We start from the raw sequence: 16,051 nt of genomic DNA, 5'->3' as shown, positions 1-16,051 counted from the left end.
TCACCTGAGGTCAGGAGTTTGAGATCAGCCTCGCCAACATGGTGAAACCCATCTCTACTTAAAATACAAAAAAATTAGCCAGGTGTGGTGGCAGGCGCCTGTAATCCCAGCTACTCAGGAGGCTGAGGCAGGAGAATCGCTGGAACCCAGGAGGCAGAGGTTGCAGTAAGTTGAGATCGCACCATTGCACTCCAGCCTGGGCAATAAGAGCAGAACTCCATCTCAAAAAAAAAAAAAAAAGAGACAGAATACTAGAATAATGAATTAGGACTGTGTTGTAGGGGTCTTGGGACACCAGTCTTAACTGGGGGGCAGAATGCTCATATTTAATTCAGTAAATAGTGGGGAAACAAAGAAAAACTATAGGCAGGAAGGACGATCTCAGTCTTTACTGGAAGATTTATCTGGCTTCACACTATGAATGGTTTGAGAGCAGAGACACTAGTAATTCAGTGGTGAGGTAAAAAGGGTTCTAAATTAGATGATAACCAAGGAAATAAAGAGATGGATACAGAAGAAATTTGATAACTGACTAGAGGTGGAGACCTGGGGAGATAAAGGGGTCCAAGACAACTTCCAAGTGAAAAATCACAGTAATTTGGAAAAAGAGAGATAAAATACCCCATTATATTGGGTCTGAAAAGCTTTAATTCAGCAGCTGTAATTATTTCCATAATTTAGAGGCTTACCATGTTGGTAGGTACAACTACATATATATATGTATGAATATACATATGAATATATATTCTTATAGCATGTTGGTAGCTTGTATATATTATGTATATATACACACATATATATAATATATACACATATATTCTTATATATATATAGCCCAACTATACATATATAAAAATAATAATATGTATTTTGTTTATTATTTTTTTGAGATGGAGTCTCGCTCTGTTGCCCAGGCTGGAGTGCAGGCATGATCTTGGCTCACTGCAACCTCCGTCTCTCAGGTTTAAGCCGCTCTCCTGCCTCAGCCTCCCAAGTAGCTGGGACTACAGGCGTATACCACCATGCCCAGCTAATGTTTGTACTTTTAGTAGAGACAGGGTCTCACCGTGTTGGCCAGGTTGGTCTGGAACTCCTGACCTCAAGTGCTGCCTCAGCCTCCCAAAGTGCTGGGATTACAGGTGTGAGCGACCATGCTGGCTGATATATATTCTAATATATTATTTGCACCACTGCATTCCAGCCTGGGCCACAGATGAGATGCTGTCCCAAAAAATAAAAAAAAATTTTTTTAAAGTAACATGTATTTATAGAATATCTCTGGAAAGATACACTTAGAATAGATAACCCCAATTTCCTTCATGGAAGAAACAGGATTGGAGGGACACTTGTATTTTACACTTTTGTACCTTTTGATTTTGAAATAGGTGAATCTATCCTATTCAGAGATTTTTACTTTTTCATATAAAAGTAACACGGAATAACATATATTATTTTACATATATATAGCTGGGCTACCAAGATGGTGTGTGTATGTATACATATACATACACATATATATACATATATACACATATATAGTTGGTCTAATATATAAGACTATATATTTAAGAAATCCTTGGGTGCTGACGAGTTGATGGGTGCAGCACAGCAACATGGCACAAGTATACATATGTAACAAACCTGCACGTTATGCACATGTACCCTAGAACTTAAAGCATAAAAAAAAAAAAAAAAAAAAAGATCTCCTGATAATTTCAAGCCTGAGTATAGCATAATGACAGTCCATACACCATGAATGACAGATAAGGCCTTATCTTCTTTTTGGGCCAGCTCTAAATATCTAGTCAAAAAAAAAAAACTGTATGGACAGATCCAGAAAACTGGACTTGGGCCAATTTACTGTGGGTCACTCTATCCCAAGGTTGTTTCTGTTGTGTGTACCATTAAATTACATTAGAATGGAAATTTGTTAGATTGTCTAAGAAGAAATTGGGAACACAAATCTAAATCTACAAGTTACAAAAAAAGTTACAAAGTAAGAAAATAATGAATCTGAAGAATAATAAAGACGTGTCAACTTTTAGTGTTTTGAAAAATGTGATAAGATTTTAAGAACACTAAAATATTAATAACTACTGAAGTTGGGTGATAGGTACATAGAGAGGTCATTAAACTTTCGATTAAGCTTAAAAAGGTCAATAATAAACATATTTTTTAAATCTGGTGTTTTTGTTTGGTTTTGTTTTGTTTTTTTGAGACAGAGTCTCACTTTGCTGCCCAGTTTGGAGTGCAGTGGTGCGATTTTGGCTCACTGCAACCTCCCCCTCCCTGATTCAAGTGATTCTCCTGCCTCAGCCTCCTGAGTAGCTGGGATTACAGTGCCCACCACCACGCCCAGCTAATTTTTTTGTATTGTTAGTAGAGACAGGGTTTCACCATGTTGACCAGGCTGGTCTCAGAACTCCTGAAGGTGATCTGCCTGCCTTGGCCTACCAAAGTGCTGGGATTACAGGTGTGAGTCACTGTGAACGGCCTAAAATCTGGTTTTAATGAACATTATTTATATCTATCTCATATACGGTCTCTAGGCAAGGAGACAAATTAATTAGTTGCTCAAATATCACCATAGGTTTTTATAGTTAAGTATGAAATCAAAAGCAAAGAAACCCACTAAATATATAGTTACCTATAGATGTGGATATATTCAGCATTTCTCAAAAAAAAAAAAAAAAGAAAAAAGAAAAAAACTCACAACTAAAGTGAGAATACATTTTTTTTTTGTTTGCTTTTGTTACAGCGAGTATATGGCAATTCTGCCTCTCCTTCTAAAAGTGCTCATGGATAACTTGAGCTTTTGAGTAAAGACCTCGGAAAGCATTTGTTAAGGGAATTAGTATCTTTCCTTCCCATAAGGTTTAGATATTGGTTTTCCTAGTACTTTTGTAAATATCTTTCATGAAAGATATGTAAACATGCAAGATTATTATAGTTAACGTACATGCACAATTCATAAAGTCCTTTGCATCACACACACTTTCATTTGCTCACATTTTATCAGTGAGGCTGGAGCAACACCTATGTTGACCTCACTAACCTTGACAGAATCAGAATTCCATGTTTGTTTGTTTGTTTGTTTGTTTTGAGGCAGAGTCTCCCTTTGTCGCCCAGGTTGGAGTGCAGTGGTGTGATCTCGGCTCACTGCAACCTCTTCCTCCCAGATTCAAGCGATACTCGTGCCTCAGCCTCCCGAGTAGCTGGGATTATAGGCACACAGCCACCACGCTCAGCTAATTTTTTGTATTTTTAGTAGAGATGGGGTTTCGCTATGTTAGCCAGGCTGGTCTCAAATTCCTGGCCCCAGGTGATCCCTCTGCCTTAGCCTCCCAAAGTGCAGTTTATTTTTTAAATAAGTTTTTTTTCAGATTATAAAAGTAACACGTGGGCCAGGGGCTTGTAATCCCAGCACCTTGAAAGGCTGAGGGGATGGATCACCTGAATTCAGGAGTTTGAGACCAGCTGAGGCAAAATGGAGAAACCCGGTCTTTACAAAAAATATAAAAATTAGCCCGGCATGGTGGTGTGATAACTGTAATCCCAGCTACTCAAGAGGCTGAGGTGGGAGGATTGCTTGAGCCCAGGAGGTTGAGGCTGCAGTGTGCCATGGCTGCACCACTGTACTTCAGCCTGGGCAACAGAATGAGACTGTGTCTCAAAAAATAAATAAAATAAAATAAAACAAAAGTAACATGTATTTATAGGATATCTCTGGAAAGATAAACTTAGAACCCCACTTGCCTTCATGGAGGAAAAAGGATTAAAGGGACACTTTTATTTTACACTTTTGTACCTTTTGATTTTGAAATAGGTGAATCTATCTTATTCAAATATTTTTACTTTTTCATATAAAAGTAACACAGCTGATTATGAAAAATTTTTTAAATATGGAATTTATTTATTTGGTCTCAAACTCCTGAGCTCAGGCAATCTGTCTGCCTTGGCCTCCCAAAGCACTGGGATTACAGGTGTGAGTCGCTGCGCTTAGCCAAATACGGAATATTTTTAAAATTACAATACATGCCAGGTGCAGTGGCTCATGTTTGTAATCCCAGCACTTTGGGAGGCCAAGTCAGGAGGAGCGCTTGAGCCCAGGAGTTGGAGACCAGTCTGGGCAACACAGCAAGACCTTGTCTCTACAAAAAAAATATATATCTATTAGCTGGGCGTGGTGGCATATGCCTGTGGTCCCAACTTTTCAGAAGGCTGAGGTGGGAGGATTGCTTGAGCCCAGGAGGTTGAGGCTGCAGTGAGCCATAATCATGCCATTGCACTCCAGCCTAGGCAACAGAACAAGATTCTGTCTCAGAAAAATTAAAACAAAATAAAACAAAATAAAAATTACAATAGAGAACAAAATATAGAGAATAGAGAAGAAAATAAAATTATCCTTAAATCTTGCTGTTCAGCCACTGTTAACTTTTTTTTTTTGAGACGGAATCTCGCTCTGTCGCCCAAGCTGGTATGCAGTGGCGCAATCTTGGCTCACTGCAAGCTCTGCCTCCCAGGTTCACACCATTCTCCTGCCTCAGCCTCCCAAGTAGCTGGGACTACAGGTGCCTGCCACTATGCCCGGCTAATTTTTTGTATTTTTAGTAGAGACGGGGTTACACCATGTTAGACAGGATGGTCTCGATCTCCTGACCTCGTGATCCACTTGTCACGGCCTCCCAAAGTGAGCCACTGTTAACTTTTTGATGTATTTCAGATTTCAGTATCATCTTTTTTTTTCTAATATGTATTTTTTTCTTTTTCTTTTTCCTGCTTTTTTTTTGAGACAGAGTCTCACTCTGTTGCCCAGGCTGGAGTGCAGTGGCGTGATCTCGGCTCACTGCAAGCTCTGTCTCCCAGGTTCATGCCATTCTCCTGCCTCAGCCTCCCGAGTAGCCAGGACTACAGGCATCTGCCACCATGCCCGACTAATTTTTTGTATTTTTAGTAGAGATAGGGTTTCACTGCCAGCCAGGATGGTCTCAATCTCCTGACCTCATGATCTGCCTGCCTTGGCCTCCCAAAGTGCTGGGATTACAGGCATGAGCCATCATGCCCAGCCTCTTTTTATTATTTTTTTTAAGACAGAGTCTTACTCTGTCACTCAGCTTGGAGTGCAGTGGCACAATCACGGCTCACTATAGCCTCAACCTCCCAGGCTCAGGTGAACCTCCCACCTCAGCGTCCCAAGTAGCTGAGACTATAGGCACATGTCGCCACACTTGGCAATTTTTTTTTTTTTTTTTTTTTTGAGACACAGTCTCACTCTGTTGCCAAGGCTGGAATGCAGTGGCACGATCTCAACTCACTGTGAACTCTGCCTCTCAGGTTCAAGTGATTCTCCTGCCTCAGCCTCCCAAGTAGCTGGGATTACAGGTGTGTGCCACCAGGCCCAGCTAATTTTTGTATTTTTAAAAGATGGAGTTTCACCACGTTGGCTAGACTGGTCTTAAACTCCTGACTTCAAGTGATCCACCCCCCTCTTCCTCCCAAAGTGCTGGGATTACAGGTGTGAGCCACTGCGCCCAACCACCAGCTAATTTCTTTCTTTCTTTCTTTCTTTTTTTTTTTTGAGACGGAATATCGCTCTCTTTGGAGTGCAGTGGTGCAATCTTGGCTCACTGCAAGCTCCACCTCCTGGGTTTACACCATTCTCTTGCCTCAGCCTTCCGAGCAGCTGGGACTACAGGCGCCCGCCAACACGCCTGGCTAATTTTTTGTATTTTTAGTAGAGACAGGATTTCACCATGTTAGCCAGGACGGTCTTGATCTCCTGACCTCCTGACCCCCCCGCCTTGGCCTCCCAAAGTGCTGGGATTACAGGCGTGAGACATCGCGCCTGGCCTAATTTTTTTTTGTAAATTTTACAGAGACAGGGTTTCACCATGTTGCCCAGGCTGGTTTTGAACCCCTGGGTTCAAGTGATCCTCCTGCTTTGGCCTCCCAAAATGCTGGGATGCTAGGCATGAGTTACCACACCCAGTCTATATTTTTTCTTTAAGAAATTGGTTGTACAGGCAAGCAGAGGCCAGACCATGTAGGGTCTTGTTAAAACTTAAAAATTTTATTGTAAGTGCAAGAAAGAGTCTTAAAGGATTTTAAGTAAAAGAGTATGTGTATATTTAGCAACTATCCTTCTATTTGTATTTTACCAATAGTATTTTAATAATCAAGTATGGTTGTTGCATGTTTAAACAGATGCTTTTATAGTACCTATCACAGTTAATAGCTTTCCTAATACTGAACTTGCATTATGCTTGCATGCCAGTATAAAGTACTGAAACTAACTTGCTAATGTCTTATGTAGGCTTTTGTATTCATATTTATAAATAAGATTGGTCAGGCCAGGCGCAGTGGCTCACGCCTATAATCCCAACACTTTGGGAGGCTAAGGCAGGTGGATCGCTTGAGCTCAGGAGTTCGAGACCAGCTGGGCAACATCGTGAAACCCCATCTCTACAAAAAATACAAAAATTAGCCAGGCGTGGTGGTATGTACCTGTAGTCCCAGCTACTCAGGAGGCTGAGGTGGGAGGATCACTTGAGCTCAGGAGATGGAGTTAGCAGTGAGCCAGGATCACACCACTGCACTCCAGCCTGGGCGATGAAGACAGACCCTGTCTCAAACAGACAAAAACCATTGGTCCACAGCTTCTTTGTGTGTTTGTGGGCCAATCTTACTCACTTTGTAATATGACATCTGCATTAGCTTCCATATTAAACTTGTATTCACTTATTGCCAATTTCAAAAGACTAGAATGAAATAATATGGTTTCCTTGTTTCACTCATTATATTGATATAAAGTTTAATGGTTTGGTAGGATAGCATACTACATGTATATGATCATATTTACTAAGTAACAAGATTTGAAAAGAAAGGACATTTAATAAAACAAACACAAAAACCTATTATCTCTAAATATGCTTAAAAATAAAACCCAAAGAATCTACAATCAATATTTATTTACCACCCAGTTTGCTATAAACCTACCTTTTCTTCTTTATATTTGAGGAAGAAAAAAGAAAAAGAAGTCCTCCCAACATTTTTATATCATAGCATTGACAGGTAAGGACTCGGACCTATGAAAGCAAAGGTCCAAAGTTCAAACAGCAGAGAAAGTGCCATGGAAACTATGGGTATTCAATAAGTATTGACCAGTGGTAATGACAAAAAGTAAGGTTATTGTGTTTGGGGATAACAGAAAAAGACAAAAGATAAGATGATGCCTCCTTGAGGGAATTACTGTGACAGAGGCATCATTAAGGAAGTCTTAGACAGACAGTGATTGGATAGGGCTATTACGATGGCTATAAGTAGCCATGGAACTAGATAGCATTACAACTAATTGGTCATTTAGTCCATTTTCAAAATAAATATCTCCCACTGAGACCTAATAGACCATGCATTGATCAGCAATCGATAAGGCTGTTAAAGTGATTGGGTTGGTTTTACAGTGGCCTAATAATTTAGTACCAATAGAAACACTCAGTGGATTACTCTGAATATCACTGTGAAACGCAATTTTGGTAACCAAAGAAAAAGAAGAACAATACAAGTTAGAAAGTGGGGGAAAGTGTTAACAAATTTGACTTCAGCATTAAAGGATTTATTCCACTAATGTAAGATCTCAGCTAAGGTGACTTCTAGCATACCACATTTTTTTTCTCTCTACCAGCTACTCAGTTTTGAGGCAAGAGAACAAGAGAGAGAAAGAATAAATATAATATGAATGTTTAGGGAAGTAGATTCAGAGTAAGAGAAACTGTGTATTCGTAAATCTTAACATCTGATGGATTATCTGGTTTTAGATTACTCACAATTGTTTCACAGTTTTAGGAGTACCTAAGTGATGATTCTTTCCATCTGTGGAGTTTGCTGTTTCCCTATGAGACTAAATAATTATTGCAAGGTACCTTCAGCTTGGAGTAAGTTCCTTTCAATACCAAACTCTTTCTCCTTCGACTCTTCATAATCACTCTAGCAGGTAGTGAACATTATTTACATGTCTGAGTTATTAGTGTTTTATTTAAACCCTTATATGGTAGATGTGAAATCATATCCTTGGATTATATTTACCCACTGCAGTCTACCCTGTATAAAGTGGTCTGCTCAGAGCCCAATTTTCACCAATTAATTATAAGCCCAAGACAGCTGAGAATGAAAATAAGCACATGGCTGGCAACTGTGGGTCCTGCTGCCCAAAAAGATATTGTTCATCATTAAACCCAAGTCTCAAACTCAGCAGATGAGAAGTTCACACTATGAGATGCAAGCAAGAATGGAAATCAACTGTGTGACATCTCATAGTCACTCTGGGGCATATATTCAGTGACTGGTCCTGTTGACAACTACTTAATTATTTATTTGTTTTTTATTTTTATATTATTTTAGAGGCAGATCCTCCCTCTGTTGCCCAGGCTGGAGTGCAGTGGTGCAATCATAGTGCACTGTAATGCAGAACTCCTGGGCTCAAGTGATCCTCCCACCTCAGCCTCCTGAGTAGCTAAGACTACAGGTACACACCACCATGCTAGGCTAGTTTTAAATTTTTTTCTGGAGAGACAGGGTCTCGCTATGGTGTCCAGGGTGGTCTCAAACTCTCCAGCTCAAGTGATCCTCCTGCTGCAGCCTCCCAAAGCGCTGGGATTATAGGCATGAGCCACCACACCTGGCTCCACTTCATTATTTAAATTATTTTTATTCCTTCATCCCTCTTTTTTTTTTGCTGAATATGTATAATTAAATTCACACAAAGCATGTTAAGTGAATATATGATGTAGCTCCACTGCACAAGAGAAACTGTTTTTGTATTCCCTATTGCACCATCTTTTTAAAAAAATGAAGGCCCTGGATATCAATGACTTAAAACAGTGTCACATCAGGAATGAATGTCAACACCCAAACCAGAAACATGATTTTCTGTGTTCTAACAGAAACCTGTATGCCACCACTCAAACAAAAAGCAAAAAAAAAAAAAAAAAAAAGAAACGACATACTTGATAATATTAGTTCCAAACATAAAAGGAAAACATCATACCTGCAGAATATATTGAGTGAGGTCAACTGCTTCTTTCTTCTCATGCACAAGTAGCGTTTCTTTGTCTTCTACAGTAATAATATTAATTTCTCCACGACGTACCTCCCTCATGCCCAGGGGGCGTTTTCGAACACAAACTCTGATTTTCTCCATCTCAGTCCAAGGATTCTGTTTCTCTGAAGTGTTCTGTCTAATATATGTTTATAAACAGGCTTTTAATTTTTAATAATAGGACAAGATTACTTAACAGGTCAAAGTATCGGTACATTTTGCTGTATATTAGGCATAATATATTTCTTAAAGTTACAAAGTAAAGGGTCAACCCTGAGAAAGTTCTTCTATCTCCATCCCCACCCTACTCCACCTCTTCCCCTGCAAAAACATAAAAAACAGAACAACAAAAACCAATCAACAAACAAAAAAACCCCTAAGAGATCTTACATAGGATACTATTTTATACAATTGTTTCACATCAATTCTGATTTTCTTAGCCCTCCAACTGGCTGCTGAAAAAAAATTTCTGTCACGGAGGCTGGAATGCATTGGCATAACCACGACTCATTGCAGCCTCGACCTCCTGGGTTCAAGCAATTCTACCTTAGCCTCCCGAGTAGCTAGGACTATAGGTATACACCACCATAGCTGGCTAATTTTTGTAATTTTTGTAGGGACAGGGTCCCACTATCTTGCCCAGGCTGGTCTTGAACTTATGGCCTCAAGCAATCCTCCCACTTTGGCCTCTCAAAGTGCTGGGATTACAAGCATGAGCCATCACGCCCAGCCTGGAAAATTATTTTTTTACTGGGATCTGAATTGGTTAAAAAAAAAAAAACAGCAAATAATTTTCTAATATAATGCATAAAGCACTACTTTTATGGCATGTTTTAAAGCAAATTTTATTTTCTTAACCAACATTTAGTGACTTTAAAATGCATCATTTTTGCATGAAACTGCAGGTGGAATAAAGAATGAAATGTACCATTTGAGGTACTGTGGGAAAATCTTGACAATCATTAAAACTAGACGATGGGCCAGGTGCAGTGCCTCACGCCTGTAATCCTGGCACTTTGAGAGGCTGAGGCGAGCAGATCACTTGAGGTCAGGAGTTCGAGACCAGCCTGGCCAACGTGGCGAAACCCCCATCTCTACTAAAAATATAAAACTTAGCCGGATGTGCTCACTTAAACCCAGGAGGTGGAGTTCACAGGTGAGATAGTGCCATTGCATTTCAGCCTGGGCAACACAGCAAGACTCTGTCTAAAAAAAAAGAAAAAGAAAAAGAAACTGGATGACGGACATATTGGGATTCAGTGTTCTACTTTTTCTTCTTTTGCATATGTTTGATTTTTCACAAGAAAACAGAATTTTTTGTTTTGTTTTGTTTTGAGACACGGTCTTGCTCTATCACCGAGACTGGAGTGCAGTGGTGTGAGCACAGCTCACTGCAGCCTCAACCTCCTGGGCTGAAGCCATCCTCCCACTTCAGCCAATAGTAGCTGGAACTACAGGTGCACACCACCATGCCTGGCTAATTTTTGTAGAGCCAGGGTCTCACCATGTTGCCCAGGCTGGCCTCGAACTCCTGGACTCAAGCAATCTGCCTGCCTTGGCCTCCCAAAATGCCAGGATTACAGGCATGAGCCACTGTGCTCATCAAAAATGAAAAATTTTAATTTAAAAAATTTTTTTTTATTTTTGAGACAGAGTCTCACTGTGTCACCCAGGCTGGAGTACAGTGGCACAATCTTGGCTCACTGCAACCTCTGCCTCCTGGGTTCAAGCAATTCTCCTACCTCACCCTTTAGAATAGCTGGGATTATAGGCACCTGCCATGACGCCCAGCTAATTTTTGTATTTTTAGTAGAGATAGGGTTTAGCCATGTTGGCCAGGCTGGTCTTGAACTCCTGACCTCAGGCGATCCACCTGGCTTGGACTCCAAAGTGCTGGGATTACAGGTGTGAGCCACTGCACGTGGCCTAATGCATCATTTTAATAAGGGTTTTGTGTTAAAATCTTTAGTTGTTGGATATCAATAACCTAATCATATAAAGTTGATCAAACAGGACAGAAAATGTTTAGTCCTTTTTAAAATTGCCTAGGGCTCAAGGATGACTCATATGAACAAAAGGCCCATAGTTTTCAAGTTCAAGGGGCAAAAAGACATGCATGTTTTCTAAAAAGCTCAGTTTGGGCAGGGTGGAGTGGCTCTCACCTGTAATCCCAGTGCTTTGGGAAGCTTAGGTGGGAGGATCACTTGAGGTCAGGAGTTCAAGACCAGCCTGGGTAACATAGTGAGATCCCCATCTCTACAAAAAATTAAAAAATTAGCTGGGGACAGTAGTGTGTACCTGTAGTCCTAGCTACCTGGGTGGCTGCAGCAGGAGGATCGCTTGACCTCAGGAGTTTGATGCTGCAGTGGGCAATACTGCACCACTGCACTCCAGCCTTGGTAACAGAGCAAGACCCTGTCTCTATAAAACAAACAAACAAACAAAGAGTCAAATAAATGAAATGGTAATGGTTAAACTAAAATATCCATCCTATCCTTGATGTTTTTAAATAATGCAAAGCGGTATTTTTATTTATAAGTAATTCCAATTTAGATTTTTATATATTATTCAATAAAAAAGTAATATTCAAGAAAATAGGCCAGGCGCAGTGGCTCACGCCTGTAATCCCAGCACTTTGGGAGGCAGAGGTGGGCGGATCACAAGGTCAGGAGATTGAGACCATCCTGGCTACCATGCTGAAACCCCATCTCTACTAAAAATACAAAAAATTAGCCAGGCATGATGGCGGGCGCCTATAGTCCCAGCTACTCGGGAGGCTGAGGCAGAATGGCGTGAACCCGGGAGGCGGAGCTTGCAGTGAGCCAAGATCGCGCCACTGCACTCCAGCCTGGGCGACAGTGTGAGACTCCATCTCGAAAAAAAAAAAAAGAAAGTATTTACTCCTTTACCACTGAGGTAACCAACAGAATAGCAACAATCTGCCTTCATAGTCAAGGAACAATCTATTCCTCTCAGAATTAAAAGAAGAAAACAGTATTACATGCTCTGTGATCTCCTAGACCAAACAAAATGTTTCCAGAAATATTATAAAAATTCACTGATATATTTCAAATTATTAAAGATATTTTTACTGTTTAAACTGAGTCTTCTATTTTTATGGAGTAAAGAACTGATTATGAGATCTTCTGAAACCTTAGCCAATGTAAGACCAGATACAAATACTTTATCTTAAGGTATGAATAATAGTATTTTTAAAAAGAAAATATGGCTCAAGAATGAATTTTATTTTCCCATAACTAACATACATAACATTTAAAATAAAACAAGGAATGTATTTTTTTTTTTACAAGAACATATTTCCTACTATATCATTGTTAGTAGTAGGGATTACTTGTTATTTCACCTCTTAGGGACCTTATTTCAAACTCTAACTCGAAGCACTAGGTGAAAATAACTTATTGTCACCCTGACTCTCAAACTCTAATCTCCACCTACAATGTCTTACTGTTTGTAACCACCAAAATTGTTTTTTCCAGGGTTGAAACTATAGAAAGCACTCAAAATCAGGATCGTATTTCAATGTGTGCAGGTGAACTAACTGCTCCAAAGACCTACTTAATTAAACTACATGCCCTTGTTTTTAACAAAGCATCTTTAAGTCTCCTGGTTGGGTTAAGTGAATTTGATAATCTTAAAAAAGTTCTGTGGATTGTGTAATTTTTTTCTCTATTGTAGAAGGGTTAACTATTTTACTTTCACGGATGTACTAGATGTATCATGTTACGCTATAATAAATAATAGAAACAAGTCTGCTACTGATCCTGGCAAGTCACAGCTGTTTTGATGTACATGAACAATATCATCTTTCTCCCACCTAGAAAGTTCCCAATTTCTCATTAATTTTCCCACATCCAGGTATTCCTATTATTGATGCAAAAGCTGTTCATGATAATTTCTGTTATATTCATTTACTGTAAATAAGGAGTAGATGCTGTCTGCTGGACATGAAGGAGAGGCCTGCCCTTGCCTAAGGCTACTTTCCCTCAAAAGAAAGAAAGATAAAATTTATTACCTGATACAAGAATGAGGGATTCCATAGTTATACCCTGAAACATGAGAGATTCTTTGAATAATGGGAATATCACAATCCCCTAGTATTGGAGAAAAGTAATTTGGTGAAAAGAGTGAAGTGCTGATTTCTGTTTGCACATAGGAATCACCAGCTGTGGCATTCATAATTCCTGTTTTTGTATGGTACTGGGAATCATCTGGTAGCGTGTGTTCTAGCACTTTTAGGTAAGTGGACTTCTGTTCATATGCAGAGAAATCTGATAAACTGCACATTTCAAACCCATCATTGCTGGCATTTGTGTCTTTATTGTCAGCAGGAGAATCAAAATTCAGTTGTCTGCGAGGGCCAGATCTTAATTCCTGAGACTTGATGCGCAGGCTGCTTGTCTGAAGATGACGCTCTGGGATACTGACTGCTTTATCTTCTTCTTGCATAATCTTAATAATTTTGATAAGTTGGAAGAGACGTTTGCGGTCGTTCATGTCATGGACTCCTAATTTGGAGTAGTCTTTCATTGTAATCTTGGCTAATTCATCTATTTTCTGAAGGCCAAGGGCAGTGAAATGAGAATAATACTGTGCAAGTTCAGCTTCACAAAGACATTCATATAACCAGGATGCCATTTTGGTGAATAGGTTTCTATAAACTCTGAAGAGAGAAAGAAAAGCCATTCGCTTGAAATAGAGTATATGCAATACAATTATTTATTTTAAAAAATGAAAACCACAAAACCACAAACATGCAAAAAATGTTTTATCTGTCAAGTTCTCAACAAACATATTTTTCTTGTGAAATTATTGATTAAATAGCATAGTGCATGAACAAAGATGCTTTGTATTGCACATGAAGAATTTGTGGTAACACATAATTTGTTAATTTGCTTAATAAAAAGAGACCTTCTCTTAATATAAGAGACTATATATATATATATATATATATATATATATATATATATATACACACACACACAAATGAACAGGTACATAACACATAACTTACTTATTTCTAGGGAGTTCCTTCCAACCTTGCAATGTCTACTTAACACATGCCACAACTATTGAAACCTTGTTCCCAACAACTGATTGTAGCAGGACTAATTTTAGATGCTCAACTTAATGTCAAGGCATGCTGCACAACTGTTTCCCATGAATAATGAGCAGGGCCTAAGAACTCTTTCAGAATGAAAAGCAGAATTAAATGGCATACCACAGAGGATTATAAACTAATGTAACTCAAAGGAAGATAGCATTTGTATTTGCTGAGTACTGGCAAAAGTTAGTTAAATAGAAGTAAAGACATCATCAATTTGGCATCAACCAATTCAGGATTTCAGATCATTCCAAAAGGTGGTCATCGATCTCTATCTGTACAGAATATGAATCAAATAATTTACCCAGGAAATTAATACTAAGGTCAAGATTTTAAATAGTTGTACATTTAAATGTTTTTAAAAATTTTTAACATCGAGATACTTAATTGAATACTAACACATAATGTGGTAAAAACACATAATCCTGGTCTATTATTAAAGTCAGGATCCTGAGCTCTCTATATCGCTGTTAATCAAGTTCATGAGAATATCCAAAAGTAAATACACTACATTTTCTTTTTAAAAATGGTTTTATAATTCAGAGTTTTCAAAAATTCAGTTAGGTAACTAGTGGTAAAACTTTCCTGTTTTCACTTTAATTTATATTTGATCTTCCATCTAGCAGAAATAGAGAAAAAGTAGAGGGTAAGGTAATAAAGATAATCAAAGAACCTTGAATAATTAGCTTTGGGGGAAATACTACTTAGGCTAAAAGGCTAAATGGGCTGAGTAACACATCCTAAACTAATCCTGGCCTTTTCTATTTGTGGTAGATTTGGTTTTTGTTTTGTTTTGTTTTTTTGAGATGGAGTCTCACTCTGTTGCCCAGGCTGTAGTGCAGTGGTGGTATCTTGGGTCACTGCAACTTCTACCTCCAGGTTCAAGCAATTCTCCTGCCTCAGCCTCCTGAGTGGCTGGGATTTACAGGTGCGTGCCACCATGCTCGGCTATTTTTTTTGTATTTTTAGTAGAGAGGAGGTTTCACCATGTTGGCCAGGCTCGTCTTGAACTCCTGACCTCGAGTGATCCACCCACCTCGGACTCCCAAAGTGCTGGGGGTTACAGGCATAAGCCACCATGCCCAGCCCAGTTTAGACACTTTAAAATATATAGATACCTGAGCCCCATCCCAGATCTATAGAAAACCACAAAACAACCAGAAATAACTCCCAGGTTTTAGGAAGGGCAGAAATAAGAACTTCGGAAAAGTTCCCTAGGTAATTATGATTGTATGCTGCTGATTTATATCTATCAAAATTACAAATGCAAATGCACTGATCCAGCAATTCCACCTCTAGGAACTTATCCTTATCCTTCAGATAATACATACAAGTACAAAATGACATAAGTGTAATGCTATTCATTACAGCACTGCTTGTAATAGCAAAGTCATGGAATAGAGACTGGTTAAATAATGATAGTCCATTTAATGAAAAAATGCTATGAGACAATTACAAGGAGTAAGTAAACTGTAAAATATTATTTAAAAAAGAAAGCTATCCAATATATTGTTACTAAAGCAAGGTACAGAACAGTTTATAAAACAGAGAGATAAATGATATATAATAAATCTACATATTTGCTTACCAGACAAAAAATATCACTGAAGGATGCACAATAATAGTGGTCTTGAAAGGGTGAGGGGAAGTAGGTAGTAGAGGGTGATTATGGGAAGGAAACTACTGTATGCTTGTAAATGCTGGTAGTTATTACTACCTTTCCTATTGTCATTTCTATTTCACTGGTGTCTCTATCACCCAGGGCAAGACCTAAAACAGTTTATTTTTTAAATTTTGAAACTATGTGACTGTATTTTTTATTTTAAAAATATATT

General features: G+C 38.9%; 1 protein-coding gene across 1 annotated transcript in view; it reads right to left on the bottom strand.

Moving 5' to 3' along the window:
* Positions 1–16,051, bottom strand: part of KIF24 (kinesin family member 24) — a 76,143-nt gene that overhangs the window by 45,122 nt on the left and 14,970 nt on the right. Inside the window, exons 2-3 of the mRNA XM_025358837.1 lie at positions 13,128–13,775; positions 9,044–9,233 (exon numbers count right to left, since the gene is read on the bottom strand). Coding sequence (XP_025214622.1) covers positions 9,044–9,233; positions 13,128–13,750 — 813 coding nt within the window. The 5' untranslated portion in view covers positions 13,751–13,775. The remainder of the gene's footprint in view (positions 1–9,043; positions 9,234–13,127; positions 13,776–16,051) is intronic.

Source organism: Theropithecus gelada, chromosome 15 (genome assembly GCF_003255815.1).
Source record: "Theropithecus gelada isolate Dixy chromosome 15, Tgel_1.0, whole genome shotgun sequence".
NCBI lineage: Eukaryota > Metazoa > Chordata > Mammalia > Primates > Cercopithecidae > Theropithecus > Theropithecus gelada.
The sequence above is the reverse complement of the archived record's forward strand: the minus strand, read 5'-3'. Positions and strand labels throughout refer to the sequence as shown.